This window comes from Amblyomma mixtum, chromosome 1 (assembly GCF_055824585.1).
Source record: "Amblyomma mixtum isolate Tamu chromosome 1, ASM5582458v1, whole genome shotgun sequence".
Classification (NCBI taxonomy): Eukaryota; Metazoa; Arthropoda; class Arachnida; order Ixodida; family Ixodidae; genus Amblyomma; species Amblyomma mixtum.
In genome coordinates, this window is record NC_143012.1 from 188,501,911 (window position 1) to 188,516,796 (window position 14,886).

General features: G+C 46.9%; 1 protein-coding gene and 1 non-coding gene across 2 annotated transcripts in view; one reads left to right on the forward strand and one right to left on the reverse strand.

The window, feature by feature from the left end:
* Positions 1-14,886, reverse strand: part of LOC149370275 (soluble guanylate cyclase 88E-like) — a 206,263-nt gene that overhangs the window by 62,245 nt on the left and 129,132 nt on the right. Inside the window, exons 5-7 of the mRNA XM_089561069.1 lie at positions 12,577-12,786; positions 2,664-2,787; positions 127-211 (exon numbers count right to left, since the gene is read on the reverse strand). Coding sequence (XP_089417195.1) covers positions 127-211; positions 2,664-2,787; positions 12,577-12,786 — 419 coding nt within the window. The remainder of the gene's footprint in view (positions 1-126; positions 212-2,663; positions 2,788-12,576; positions 12,787-14,886) is intronic.
* TRNAS-GGA (transfer RNA serine (anticodon GGA)) lies at positions 8,021-8,094 on the forward strand. The gene has a single exon. It is a non-coding gene; the product is annotated as a tRNA-Ser (tRNA).

Sequence of the window (14,886 nt, forward strand, 5' to 3'; positions counted from 1 at the left end):
GTCATCGTCTCCTCCCTTTCGAACGACAGCAGTCTGTCTTCTTTCGGATATGCCATTTGTACTGCTCCAACCGAACCACGAAGCCTAAAATTTTCTCAGAACTTGCAGCAGTTTCGCATCACTTACACGGGCGTAGCAAGGTACACCATGCTCTTCCATTCGTCCATGTACATCATCTGTCCCTTAAGGTGCAGCAGGGCATCTTCGTAATCTGCAAAAAGAAATCCACAGATAAACTAGGGGCTTATTTCTCGGTATAGATACGTCTGACGAGAAATATGGGCTAAATAAGACAAAGGTGTTTATCGCCAGCAGCGGAACGCTTTGAACCCCGAGTGAAGCCCATTGAAATATTCCGGCGCTAGGAGGTAGCAGACTGCGTCATCGTTTGGGAGTTCTCAGTTCATCGATTCCACTACTTCATAAGCCCTGACTTGTGCACCTTGCCACACTAACCTTCAAGGCATTAACAAGCTAGTGGCCATGCTTCCGCAGCCACAACGGCAACTGCAGCAAGCAGTCGCGCGGCGCTATGACCGGCAATTTCCCCAGAACTTAACTGGGCTCAAGTAAAAGCAAGAGCCACTTAAACGTGCACTGAACAGGATTCTGAACTCGTCTTTTTGCCGCGGGGACTCGATCTACACGTTCCTAGCATTCTTAGAAACAGCGGCTTATTGCCCTGTGTGGCCGATTTCCCTAATTAATTCGAATTAACATCTGGCTTCCGCCTTTATTTTTTGAATTCTCCCCGTACGGTGGGCGGAGTCGACCAACGCATGGAGTGCCTTTCAGCCAGCTCCGTGGAGGCTTTGCTTTCGCTTTATTTTGTTTTTTAGGTTTCCATGAATAAATCGTTTCATTCGCAGATAATATAGCCGCAAAATAAGCCCGCAGAAATAAAAATACACGTGCACTATTTGCTACTACCGAGTACTACGTATTACTCCGCCGATGGCAGAGCGGCAAGCCGCCACGGGACTGGGTGAAAGGCACTCCACGCATTGGTCGACTCCGCCCACCGTGTGGGGGAGAATTTAAAAAAAAGGCGGGAGCCGGACGTTAATTGGATTTAATTAGGGAAATCGGCCACACAAGGCAATAAATCGAAGTTTCTAGGAAAGCTCAGAACGTGTAGGTCGAGTTCCCGCAGCAAGAAGACAAGTTCAGATGCCTCTTCAGTGCACCTTTAAGAGTTCAGACCTCCTCAAATACAGAGTCTGCGGGGACGCGTGCGCCAACTTCCCGCGGCCCTTAGTCCGCTGATGCCGGTCGAGCGCTGTATTCGCCTGCTTCTTGTGCTGTTTCACCGTGAGTGAGTGACTGCAAACGAGGTAGCGACTATATTAAGACATTCGCCTTTTTTGTACTGGGGTAAAGAATACTAAGTCCGTTACATTAAAAGTTTTCTAGTATACAACATTTCGTGGCGCTTATGTACAGCAGTACGCAGCATGGTCCGGCGCACAAGGTATCAAGCTTCGATCATTCCATTTTACTTACTCTTTTCTACAGGGTTCATACGCATTAGATGGCGGATGAGTTTGGACAGGGATGCGCCCGAATAAGGCAAAGAAAACAAAACACAATGAGAAGAACAAAGTGCAGAAAACTTGTGCAATATTTTGCTGCGGTGATATCTGAAAGCAGCAGCGAGAGGAAAATAAATAAAATTTATCTAATGTTATTTGCTTAACTGTAACTCGAATGATCTCTATATTTTAGTTCATTCCAGGTGAGTAGGCGACCAGGAATACGATTTCGCGACATGCCTTTTTTCAAGCCGTGTACTCATAACTACATGGATCTTAGCAATAAGGGTTGATGTCAGCATGCTTTCAGCCGCCAGCGCTTTTCGGGGAAATTGTTTTGAAAAAATATTGGCAAGGTGGGGAGAGAAAAACGGGTCGCAAAAGTACGTCTTCCAGGAAGCGACCAATAATTCCTCGCCTCTCGTTTTCTGACTAATGTTGGGGAGAAAACTGCCGATGATTGTATCGATAAAAATTGCTCAGTCTCTGCGAGTTTACATTGGTTCGAGGCCATCGATACGGGCTTACACACAACTCGTACTACCTGCAGCAAATGGACCGAACGCTAATTGTTGCTAAGTGGCGTGAGAGCACTTTTTCAAACACTCGCTGCGCGAACAAAATTGTAGTAATTACTTCTGAATGTTGGTATATTAGCACAAATAATGTGGAGGTGACCATTTCTTTTCTATCATCCTGACATAATTGGGGTATTAAAAGCTCATTCACCCTTATTGGGTTAATCGGTTTATAGGGTTCAACGTGTCAAAGCAACTAAGGAGGTGAGGGACGCCTCAGTGGAGGGCTCCGGATAATTTTGAACCCCTGTCGTTCTTTAACGTGCACTGACATCGCACAGTACACGGGACTCTAGCATTTCGACTCCATGGAAATGCGACTGCCGCGGCCAGGATCGAACCTGCGTCTTTCGGGTCAGCAACCGAGCACAAAATTCACTGAGCCACCGCGGCGACTGTCATTCACCCTTATTATCTGCAGAGAACTTCTCATTCGCGATATAAAGGAGCTAAAAGCGAAATGTCAGTGTGCATCCATTTTATACAGAAGAAACCGCAATGTGTGTTTTACAGAGGCGAATACAAGGACGCCGGAATGCAAACAGGCTCTCACTGAAGTCTCCATTTTCACTGAAGTCGCACTGCGAGACGTTGTCTTGGCTGCTGTCCAAGTTGCACTTGGCTCGAACTGCCTCCAGCGACGTCAGCTCGAACACGTTGTTTGTGTGGCCCATGATCTGCATCGCATTGCGAGCATTGCCAGTATTAATCCAGCCACTGCAAATACAATACTTTCAATGGCATGGTTCAATGTGCACATAAGCTAAGATGATAAAGCTCTTATTTTTCACCCAGAAAATACAAATCCCATGTGTTTAGCTGCTTGCTTGAGGAGTGACAAACCGAGGCCAATGTTCCTGTTGTATAGTAGTGGCCAGATTATGCTGTTATTTCACAGCGCACTGATGAGTGTCCGAAAACACGCCTACAGCGCAGGCTTGGTCTCCAGTGCATGTGTGAAATTCTTCTCACGCTTTACCAGAGTTATTCTAAAGCTTTCAAAACGCGCTAAAACTATTTTCCTCTAATCGCAGGACGCCCGCTTCAATTTATTAAGGAACTCCTTGTCAGTATATCACTTGTGATTTTTAAACTGACTGACTGTTAACTATACCAGGTATTTCAGGAAAGCGCTCTAGTAATTTTCGAAAATAGGCTATTTGAGGTATGAAGTTGGCTCTGCGGCATAATAATACCAGCATCGGCGGTCATCAGAAAAAAAATATGAATAAAGTTAAGCAGTTAGCCGGTTAACCAATTTTTATTAATAACCCTTTAACTACCACAGTAAGGCAACTAGTTGCAACGAGAGATTTGTAACCGGTCGTCAGTAATTGCCATATCAGTTTTACTTTAGAAAACGCGATTATCCTCGGCGCTGTGACACAACCAATTCTGATTACATTGCGCCAAAACACATTCGCTTTAGAGGAGCATGGAGGCAAAGCAACCCCTCAAGAGCAGGTATCTCGACGAAATAGCCAAAATATGTCGAGCCACAGCGCCAAGGCTAATCGCTTTTCGAAATTCAACATATGATATAGCTAGTATTAACCACCGCACTTAAATCTCTAATTGCAATTATTCATCTAACTGTAATAGCTAAAAAGATATTTAGCAAAAATCAGTTGAGCGTCTAACTAGTTCATATTAAACTTTTTTCTGATGTGCGCCAGCGCAGGTATTATTTTGCCGGCGCTAGAAGCCGGCTTCCTACCTCTAATGCAGTACTTATGAAAATTAGCCACAGCCTTCCCTGGAACAGTTTGTACATCTGATATATGCGATCATTTTATGGTTCATATACGTACGCATAGCGAAGCTAACCTCTTATTCCATTCTGCGCGCGAAACCTTTCGGTTTTTTTTTTAGGGGGGGGGGGGGGGGGGGGGGCGGGAAGGGGGTTCGTTGCGCTGGACCTTTTGAATACGCTTAATTTATGCTTTCACTACCCCTAAAATAAACAAAAGATAAATTTCCTACGTAGCATGGAGAGTGACGATGGACAAGTCGATAACCTGCACACGTGTCACGGAGCCGGACACACTAAATTTAGCAGCCAATCGTTCGAGCCCTGCTTCGTCGCTTCTCCATCGTTTCCGCATCAGTGCCTGAAGCCAGCGTCGGTTTATTGCGCCGAGTAGGCGGGTCACTTATCCGGGGACCGGCGGCAGATCCGTGTGCGGGGCAGTGCCCTTAAATGTCAATGAATGCTGGGCCTCACTTGCCTTCGGCTTCTGGTTCTTTTGTCTCACAAACGCTCTTCACCAACTCTCTCAAGAATAGCGGCAGTTAGCTCGCCGACTGCTGGATTGCTAGGCCCAATAACACGTGGAACCTATCGATCCAGGAGTGAGAAGCAAACCTCAAATGCCTCAAACAAGAAAATGCAAAACAAGACTCTGGCTCAGAACGCAGAGGTAGCTTTCTCTCTTGGAAAACTTTGTAGCCCACTGTTCAGGGACAGAATAGCACAGGAAAAAAAAAGTGTTTGGCGTCATACCAGACACTTAGTACGGGGTACGAAACCGTCTTACGAAGCATGCGAGGGGTGACAAGATTTGAGTTTTCCGATAGGTAACAGAATCAAGATTATATGCGTCTTAACTCATCACCGTATCTAGACCGCACTCGAAGGCCATATATCACCAGCACGCAATGACCGTTTTTCCTTTATTATCAAAGTCGAGTGGAAGCTTATAGCGTAGATTTGATTGTAGCTCAATTTTTTTTCTGCATGTCAATGGTCTGTCACCGAGTTTTTTTCTGGTCTCTTTCCTTTATCAAGAGCGGATGGGGCCCCAGTGCGCCACAGAGTGGCCTGTTCTTTCGGAATTTATAACAGGAAAAAACCAGCAGCCCCAACCGGAGGAAGAAATTGGTTCATAGCGGACAAACAGGTCAAGAGAAGAACATCAGGTGCGCAATCGTGAATTTGCTTTTCAAGCAACACCGAGGGCAAATTTGTGTTAGCCTGCATAGAGAGGTCGATTAAGGGAAGCAGCGCGAAACGATGAGATGAACAAAAATACAGACAGGTATGTAATGATTGGTGTGAAGGCAAGATAACCGGTGGTCCTTAAGGGTAACGGAGTGGATTCCAAGAGAAGGCAAACGTCGTAAGGGGCGGCAGAAAGTTAGGTGGGCGGATGAGATTAAGATGTTTTCACGGATACGGTTGCCGCAACTGGCAAAGGACAGGGATAATTGAAGAAGTCTTAGCCCTGCAGTGGGCGTAGTAAGGCTGATGGTGATGGATGATGATGTAATGATCGGAACATGTGGGAGGTGCTGGGTTCGATTCCCAGTGCAGCCGGTGCCCACTGGTTTTCCAACGGATGCAACATTTTCCCCGGCTTGGTGTGAAATGTTTGGAAAAGAACATTTGGCCACTTCACCCGCCCCTCCCCCCCCCTATAGAAACGAGGGCCACAGTGAAATTTGCCACACAAAGCGGAGTTCGGTCCCTCGCGGATAGATTTTCCATCGAGCGAGGCTGAAACAACAGGAATGTTGTTCGTCTTCGACCTTTCGCGCATAATCTGCTAATCATGCAGCCAGACCAACAAGCCCAAATCTCATTCCATGACTACAGCGCAACGAACGGGACAAGAAGGACACAGGCAGGGACACAGCACAGCGCTGTGTTGTGTCCCTGCCTGTGTCCTTCTTCTAGTCCCGTTCGTTGCCCTGTAGTCACGGAATCCCTGCCTGTGTCGTTCTTCTTGTCCCGTTCGTTGCTCTGTAGTCACGGAATATCAGAACCAACTTGCCCAGCAACTTACCTCCCCAAACGTCAACTCTAGGGAGATTGACATTTTACAAGACTGACACTTTCCAAGGACAAGTACGCAGCTTTGGCGGAGCTTTGGAGTTTTCATAAGCCAGAAAAAAAACAAAATCTCAAATACAAGAATAGCTGCCACATTTTCTTTCCACAAGCGAAAAGCAACGACGCGCACTGAATTTTTGAATGTGGAACTGTGAAACTGGGTACACCGCCAGCCACTTCAGAACGGTAATCACGGAGTTCTTTTCGATCTTGACGCCAGGAGTTTGAACACAGAGGCGTAAAACGTGAGTTCATTTTAAAATAAATTTCTTCTCGTCAATAAATTCGTCTTTCGCTGCCGAACAAAAAACATAAGCACTAAGAGCCAAGGAGTCAAACAGTAGAATTTTACTAAGAACATAAATTATACGGTGTTGACCTCACTTTCCTTTTAAATTGCATCCAGCCTCCAACCAACTTTAACGCATAAAATTATTTACTGTAGCAGGCGCCCCCCCCCCCCCCCCCCCCCACCCCCGTGAAGAAATCCACGAAGCCAGCAAAAGCGATATCTGCCGGCTGCAACGTTCTAATTAAGGCTGACATAAAACTTTGTAATGTTTAGAGGAACCATGAAAATCTCTACACATCAACTGCAATCATCTGACCATCTCGTTGCGTCACTCTTACTTCCGCAGTTACGTAAAATTAGGCCATCAGCTTTCTTCACAGCGTCCATAGCAGGCGCGCCCCGCGCACTGCATTACGCTGCCGAGTGGCAAACCAGTCAGCCACCACGCCGCCTGAGCAGACTCATTTAAACTATCCGTGCTCGCACGCCTCCCGAAACAAAGACAAACTACAGCAAGCGCTATTCCGCTCGCTGAAATGAGCTTGTCTACAACGTCACGTTAGTGGTTTTGTCGGGGCTCATGACTGCCCATTTCACTTTCCCTCGTGACTTCACCGACTCGTTGCGCCGCTTCCGCTCCTTCTTTTTCCTTTTTTCTGCCCAGTGAATCTACGCACCACTAGAGCATGTGGTTCCTCCTGCTTCTTGCTCCTTTCTCTTTTATAAAAAGTTAAGTAACACAATCCTCGCGTTTGTTTTCGTTTTGCTCACGTTGTCGCAGCTCCTGTCAAATTAAAGCCGGCGAAAGCGGCCCCTTCATCATTCCTTTCTTTTTTTCCTTGCTTTTTTCAAACCGCGCAAGACGGACAGCGCCCTCCCGGCCCGTCGGCTCCGGGCCAAGTTAATGTACCGACCGTCAGCTGCCTCGCGACTTCGTCCCGAAGCCGCCCTGGATTGACGCATTAGCGCCGCATGGTTCACGGAAGCAAAAAAGAAAGAGACCGGCACGCATGTGTCTCCGTTGATTAAATGCCGCCCGGCGTCACTTGGTGGAGGCGGCAGCCTTTGGCCCCGCGCCGAAGTCCTAGCAACTCCTCGCAAGGCCTCGCGCAAGGCCAAGGTCTCTTTTCCTCTCTCTTTCGCGGACGCGGGGCTAGCGGTGCGAGGATCAGCCATTCCCTCAAGCAGGCATGCTTTGGGCCGACTGAGCGACATATTCTTCGCGCCACGGGGAAAGCTGCTTTTGATTGATGAGAGCTGCTGTCGCCCGCATGGGTCGATAAGGAGACGAGTTGGTTAACGAGTGACAGTGCTGGCAACATGCGCAGTGTGTAAACTTTAACGCAATAGCGTTAAAGGCCTCGTTCTACAGAAAATGCGGTGTCGGCGTGGTCGGCGTTGGTGTCGGAGTTGTGAGCGAAAAATCACGGGCATGGCTCCGACTGGTGGCCCTTAGAGGGCAACCTAGAAGACACATGAGCCATCTAGGTCACGTGTCCTTGCGGTGTCATCGCAACCTGCCCACCGGATTGTGAGCAAACTGCCCGCTGTGGAGTAGATTTGTCATAAGGGAGTAATTACTGATTGGTATCCACCCAAGCGCAGCCATAAAGCTACAAAGGAAAGCTATACAGCCGTATGGCTGCGCTTGGGTGGATGCCAATGAGTAATTACTCCCTTATGACAAATCTACTCCACCTTGGGGGATTCCCCTAAACATTTGACCAACACTGTACCCACTTCGAGTTATTGATCAATTCGCTCTCGCCCTACCATAAGCTTGCCGTCCCGGTTAGCTCAGTTGGCAGAGCGACTGCTCCGGAGAAGCGGTGGTCCCGGGTTCGAACCCCGGACCAGGACGAATTTTTCTTTAACTGCGAAGTTTCTGAGAAAGCTGTATAGCTTTCCTTTGTAGCCGTATGGCTGCGCTTGGGTGGATGCCAATGAGTAATTACTCCCTAATGATCAGTCGCTCAGGAAGAGCAACCTGGGTCGCACAAGGCACATCGCTGGGAGCGCCTGCCATCGCAGAGCAGTGGCTCGTCGCTTCACCTTTGCACACTGCGCCAGCAGTGTTATAAGGACTCCGAAGCATCTGTGAATGTAGAATGACCGTCTCCTCCATTTATGGTGTAGAGAATCTACGGGGTTGCAGCGGAGCACCAGAACAAGAGGTCCAGCGTGGCAGGCTTCTCGAAACGAACAGCCTGTGCCGCGCTTGCGCACTGAGCACGCGCCGTTCAACGTTACTTTCTTCTTTCGCCGGCTGGGAACGCCGATCTTAGCGCCTGCGCTTTACAGCGTCGCTGTGCGCTACAATGATAATTAACCCATTACGCTCTCGCGTCATATCCTTAGGGCGAAGCTTGAGTGTCCCCTCCTAGTTTTATTCCAAAGGTATTATACTGTGTTAGCAGTGTAGTTCTTGCTCAGTGATAAAGCCACGGTATAAGTGTATGTCCGCAGCCCCCTCCCTTCCCAGTGCCCCTGCCTCCAAACCCAGTGTGTGCAGATCCTGCCACCCTCCAGTAAAAAATGCATCTGCCATCTACACGCCTCCACCGAACACAACATTCCACCCTAACGGAAGAGGACCCACTTCATCCCCATGACGGATTCAAATCTAAATGCTTACTGGCAGCGCGATCAATATAAAAGCGAAGTGTACAACAAGTATTGCCAACGAAGATTTGTCGCAGCACAACGTTTGACCGCCTGTGCATTTTCTTTTGTAATATGTCATGATAGCTACAGAGCCCTGGTTTAATTAAAATGAAGAGGATGCATGCTTCCAGAACTTTTGTAGAAGTAATTAATGGCCCAAAAATTTTCAACTAACCTTCTCAACTACCGCCTTTATTTAGTCAATATTGAATGTAATTAAATGGCCTGTTAAATAAGAGTGTTGAGTGTGCACGGTTGAAAATGAGGGAGGTCATGCAGTTCTTTCCAAGGAAGTAAACCGTCGCTCTGTACGTAGCTCCCTTTTGATGGTTTCCCTTCATTGGCACCTAAGGTAAAAGGAGTAACGCACTCTCATTGGCCGCAGAAGTATAACTGCACTGAGAAGTCTCAAAAGAACAAAAAAACTGGAGTCCATCTGGAAAGTCTATCTCTGATCAATTGCACCTGATCGAGGTGTCTTATATCGACTGAGACTTTTGAATGATGGCGCCGGGCATTTGGCGAGTTGGTCGACAACGCAACAGGAATGCAATATGGACCTGGTCTTTAGCACCTGGATAAAAAAGTAGGTACTCTATAACATTTGAATGGAATGCACTCGGCAGTTGGAAAGTTAGTGCTCATCAGCTCAGCTATTGATAAGAAATTAAATCAAATTCAGTAAAGCAGTAGAGAGCACTTGGAGACAGGATTAGCCTTGCAAAGACGGACTGGTGCTCAGTGAAACACACAGCACGTAGCTGCGTGAAATGTAGCACGTCAGAAATGCATGCAGTATTGTTATCAGCCAGTTCCATCTACATAGATAAAAATAGTTAAGTGCTGTACTGGCGAGCAAAGCCGCTCCGTTCAGAAAAGAGGATACGCAATCTCGCCAAAGAGAGGATATGCCCCTACGCTACCACTTACAGATCGCACGAAGCTGCTTGATAATGACCTTAAAACGTCGACGTAGTACTATTACCGGCCTACTACTTATCTGAAGGATCCTCCGCGACGCTCCCTGACCAAAAAATCTTTTTCTATCCAGTTGCATTGTTGATAACGGGTTGGTGGCCGGCGTCCTTGAGGTTGTTTCTGTGTTGTGCGCTCTGCGCATGTGTCAGCAGGCCTGTATATACTGTGCTCCGTTTCAGTAAAATTTTAGTTCTTAGAAACGCTGTTGTGCGATGTCTTCTTCCTTCGTCCTGATTGTGGCCGAAAACAGTTCCCTCAGCCATCCGTATATATAAGCTTAATTACACTGACTCTTCACCACTCTGCGAGAATTTACGTCGCATACCAGTTCTCTCTCTTTTTTTTTAAACGTCAATACGCTCTGCTTATTCCGCAAATAAATTATAATGGCCACCCAATTTTAGTACCAGCATCCCTCCTTTCCAGGCCTCTGTTGCTCATTTAAGAAAATTCAAATTACGTTCTCGAAATATTCACCATGGCAACTACAATGTTCGCTTAATGTTAATTCTATAGTTACGATGCCAACCTAAAGAAGCACGGACGCTTTACTATGTCCAAGGACAGAGGTTGTCCCTTTCAAAGCACTGCTTCGTGTCCGCACGTTCTCACAGGGCTTTGGATCAAGAACTGCGTACACCCCAGCGGCATGCATCGATCGAGCCTACCAGGCTGCAAGTTGCCGCGGGCGCTGACGACCATTGCTCTTTGCTGCGACGAATGGCCGCCACCACCCGCTCCGACTGGGGAAAAAAAACAGCGTCATTTCGACAACAGCCGCCAATGTCGCATTTGGTGCGGCGCCGCGTCATAAACAAAGAACGGAAGGCCGTTTTCCATGTTTCCTACATGCATGCAGCAGCAAAGCATAAAGAGGGTTAAATCAGGGTACTCTTTTTTTCGTAGGCGACAAAATATGGCTTGCCATCCGGCATTCGTCGCAAGCTGTGGCGTCACGACTCTGCTCCGAAGCATAACCATGTCGAGCTAGCAGAACTAGCCCTTGCCGAACGTTACAGGGGCAAATCTAACCCACATGCATCCGATAAAGGCAGTGGTCGTAGATCTGCTCTCAGGCGTTGTTCGTCACGCAGTGCGTGTTGCGTGGGGGACCAAAGAGCAGCGCCAGAGCTGCCTGCTGCGCCAACTACTGCACGGAACTACTTTGGCGCGGAAAAGGCACATCCGTCTCAGTTACGACGTGGAAGCCCTATTCGTACGCACTTTGTTTGTGTCGCCGTTCCTCTTTCTTTTTTGCTCGCTGTCCTTGGCTGTTGTTCTCCGCCTTCCCGATCTTGCAGAGACAAGTAAATCGCGCATATTTTTCTCTCGCAATAGCGAGTCTCAAATACGCATTGTTCGCGCTTTCTACATAGTTTTGCTGCTTCTTTTGCGAGGTCACGTTTGCCTGCCGGACGTGGGGGCATTCGGGGCTCGGTGCGAGGCGACTCCTCGTTTCTGCAAACGTCAGCATTGGGTTGGGAGGAGCCAGTGTGGGTCTGATGATGTCACAGATCGAGGCCAGGTCCATGACCGTTTCGATGTGGCGTGGCTAAACAAGGCCGACGGGTTCCGTCACAACGCACGCTCCCAGCTTAGTAAACCGCAGCGAGAACTAGGGCAAACGGAAATACGGTGACGAAGATGGAAACAGCGTGGATCTTTAAGAAAATGGCTTTCCCCCAGGAAAGAGGCTCGCAGCACGAAAAAAAACAAGCGGACACATGAAGTTCAAAGGAAACGAAGACCATAAGAATGCTGTGGGCTTCAATGGAATGTATTGTTGCTCTTAGTGTTGCACAGTTTCGGCTGGTTTTGTCGTGCAAACTTGTGCCGGCTTGTTCGCTAGTTCTTTCGCTCCTCTTGATGCATAAGCAATTAGCAAAAAGTATAAGCTACACTACTTGCAAACTCACTTCTTAAGTGACGTCAAACAATTTGCCCTCTAGCAATTTACTTTTTTTGCTGGTGGGGAAGAGGGCATTTTTAATCGTTGTGCTCACAGTAAAAAAAATAGAGAAGGCTATTTTGCATGCTAAGCAGCCGAAGTCTCACAGCCGAATGTAGCACAACTTGACCCTAAGCGAGAAGAGGGCCGCTGTGCTGACCGGGCCACGATGATGGGGCTTTGTAGCTATCTTAAGCTATCGTCAAAAAAAAAAGGCTCCAGGTTCTTTTTTTTACTGTGGTAGCAGCTTAGTGTAGTTGATGGCACATATTTGGTTAGCAGCCACTAACAGGCACAGCTTGAGCCGACTACAGCCATGTTTAGCCTGGCCGAACAGAACAGTTCACCAACCAGCTTGAGAAGCGCCATCATGACTTTCCTAAATACGGTTAGTCTCCTGACGCGATAGTAAAATTCCCATACAATTTCGACATACACAGCTGACAAAAAAGCGATCATGGGCAAACGAAAAGGCCTGTAGCTGGGATAATTTGTCATGCAAACTACGCCAAATACCATAAACAAATCACAAGAAAACATGGCAGCTATCTACTTGCGGGAATTCGTCGTATCTTGCATACCTAAACGAACAACGCACTTTTGTCGTTTCATTGCGGGCATGAAACCGGTACTTGTACCGAAAAGTCAGTAACATCGCGACTTAGTCAGTGACTGATCTTTTTCGTTTTCATTACACTAAACCCGACGACGCAAATTTTCGCCTAACTATTCACTGAGCTCTGCCGACTCACCGACTTCCAGGAGCACTCGACCATGGGCTTGGAGAGGTCGAACACCTCGGGGATGCGCTTGCCGACCACCGTGGGCATGACCGCCTGCAGGCTGTTCCCGATGTTGGTGATGGTGAGGTTCTCGTCGAAGACCACGCAGAAGGGGAAGATCTCGAGGAACACGAACGCCTTCACCGGCAGCAACGTCCTGCTCACCATGTCCTCCTCGTCCTGTCACATGCCAACCACAGGAGGGTTACACTTGCAGGGAAGTTGAGTGGGCCGTGTGAAGAAGCAGGGCGTATACCCGTATAAAAATGTTCTATACACTGTATACTGACTTCTCGAGACTCTATTACCTTTCTATAGATGTTCCTTTTTGTATATCCTTTGTCTATTGACTTCCTGTAGAAAAAAATCTCGTAAAACTGTATGGCCATAAATCTATAGATTCTCTATAGACTGTCTATAGCATTTGTTTTTCTTATGGACTAGTCTATAGGATGTGCCTATTGAAAGTCTAGAGACTTTGTACAAAAGGCAATGGGCAGTCTGTAGACTGTCTAAATAAACTTTGGTAAGGGTAGCGCCAATAATGTTCCTGGCTCCGAAGCCACATAATCTTCTTTGTCGTTGATTCTTTTTTGCCTCTGGTTATGCAGTTACAGCGTACTCGACTCAAGCACGAGGCACTCGTGTAAATTGAATTGCTTAACTCCAAAGTCTCCACGTCGAGAGACCGCTGCTACTTCCCTGTTGATCGTGAAAAGCCTCGTATCTACACACCCATTCAAACTTGCTGAGACACTGAAATTGGCTCAGTGGTATCCTAGCGTCAAATGCGGAAGCTACATCTTCGGCAGGATCATATGAGAAAACGGCGGTTTATTTTGGTTCATATTAGGCGTAGTTCAACGCAAGTGGAATTTGTGAAACTAAACCAGAACCATCACCTGCGTAACAAAATACTACCCTGGATTCAATTTAACGCGCGTCGGCACTAATACTTCTCAGTTAGGCACAAACATATCTTCTAGATAACTTGTCTCCGACATCGCATTTCGTCACAGCTTCCTTGTAAATGCTTGGTCAGTAGCCTAGAATCGTGACCGATTCTAGGCTACTGAGCGTTTTTCACTTGGCAGGCGCTTGCCCGAACGCAGAATTTCGTCTGGTATAAATACACATAAACACATCCTAAATCTGGGTTTCGCGATGCTGCCTGAGCTCTAATTCGGCCGTTAGTTTTTGGGTTTTATTCCTTCAAGAATCTCAGTGAAAAAAATCTGGTAATCTTCTGTTTAGCTCAAAGTCGGGTATAAATTGAGTTGTTTAACAGTAAGTTCTGTAATTCGTGCTTTTTCTGGTCATTTTTGTACCAAGGGCCAATTTACTATAAGTGATAGTTTCTATTAGGAATTGAAAATGGCCTACTTTGTCTTCGTTCTCCGTATAAACAATATGTTAAATGAAATGTGCACTGTATAGATGTTTTTCCAGTTTTTCTCAATTATAACTGCTATCTTGTCACGTGCATTGCCATCTCCCATTCAGAACCTCTGTTTCTGTGAAAGAACTACCCTCCTTTCTTGGTGCATTCCAAAAAAGATTCATTCTACAACCGAGCTAGCATTTGAGACACACCAGAGGCTTGGACTGGAGCAGCGTTAGCATAGGTAGCTTTTAATTAAGTGATGGAAATAAGACGTCTAATCAGTATCCTTGTTTAGACTTTTCTCACTTGAAACGTACTTTCCAAACTACTTAATCTAAACCCCGTCACGCATAATAAGCTGTACAATATATCTAAAACGTTAGCGTAGGGCACCTCTGTATTCAGCGCAAGATATCACTAAATATCGGGCAATGTCTTCTGCTTTGCGCAATACAAAACTATCTATCCGTTTAGACGAATTTTCGTTTTCAGATGGAGCTTAACCCAAATGCCCATAATACAGAAGTCTATTTGCTGCAGAAATATTGAACTAAACCCACTTTTTGAGTAAATAAGGGCCGTAGCTGCTCTTTACTAAATCAAGGGTGCATTGCTGTCTCGCAGCCCATATTTATATTTGGACGCTGGACTGGGTGCGTGAAAGGCTTCCGCACAAAAGCACGCACAGAATATTTTAAATTTAGAGTTCTGGGGTGTGACCACTACAGCGAATCCCAAAAAAGACGCGCCCACATCGGACTAGCAAACTTCGGCCATCAAGCTTCGGATAAAAACCACATAGCACCACTTGGAGGGATCGACAGCTCATTTAAAAAGAAATAAGATGTTGCCGTAGTTGCTATTAAACGGACTTGTATAATTTTGGACTTCAGCAA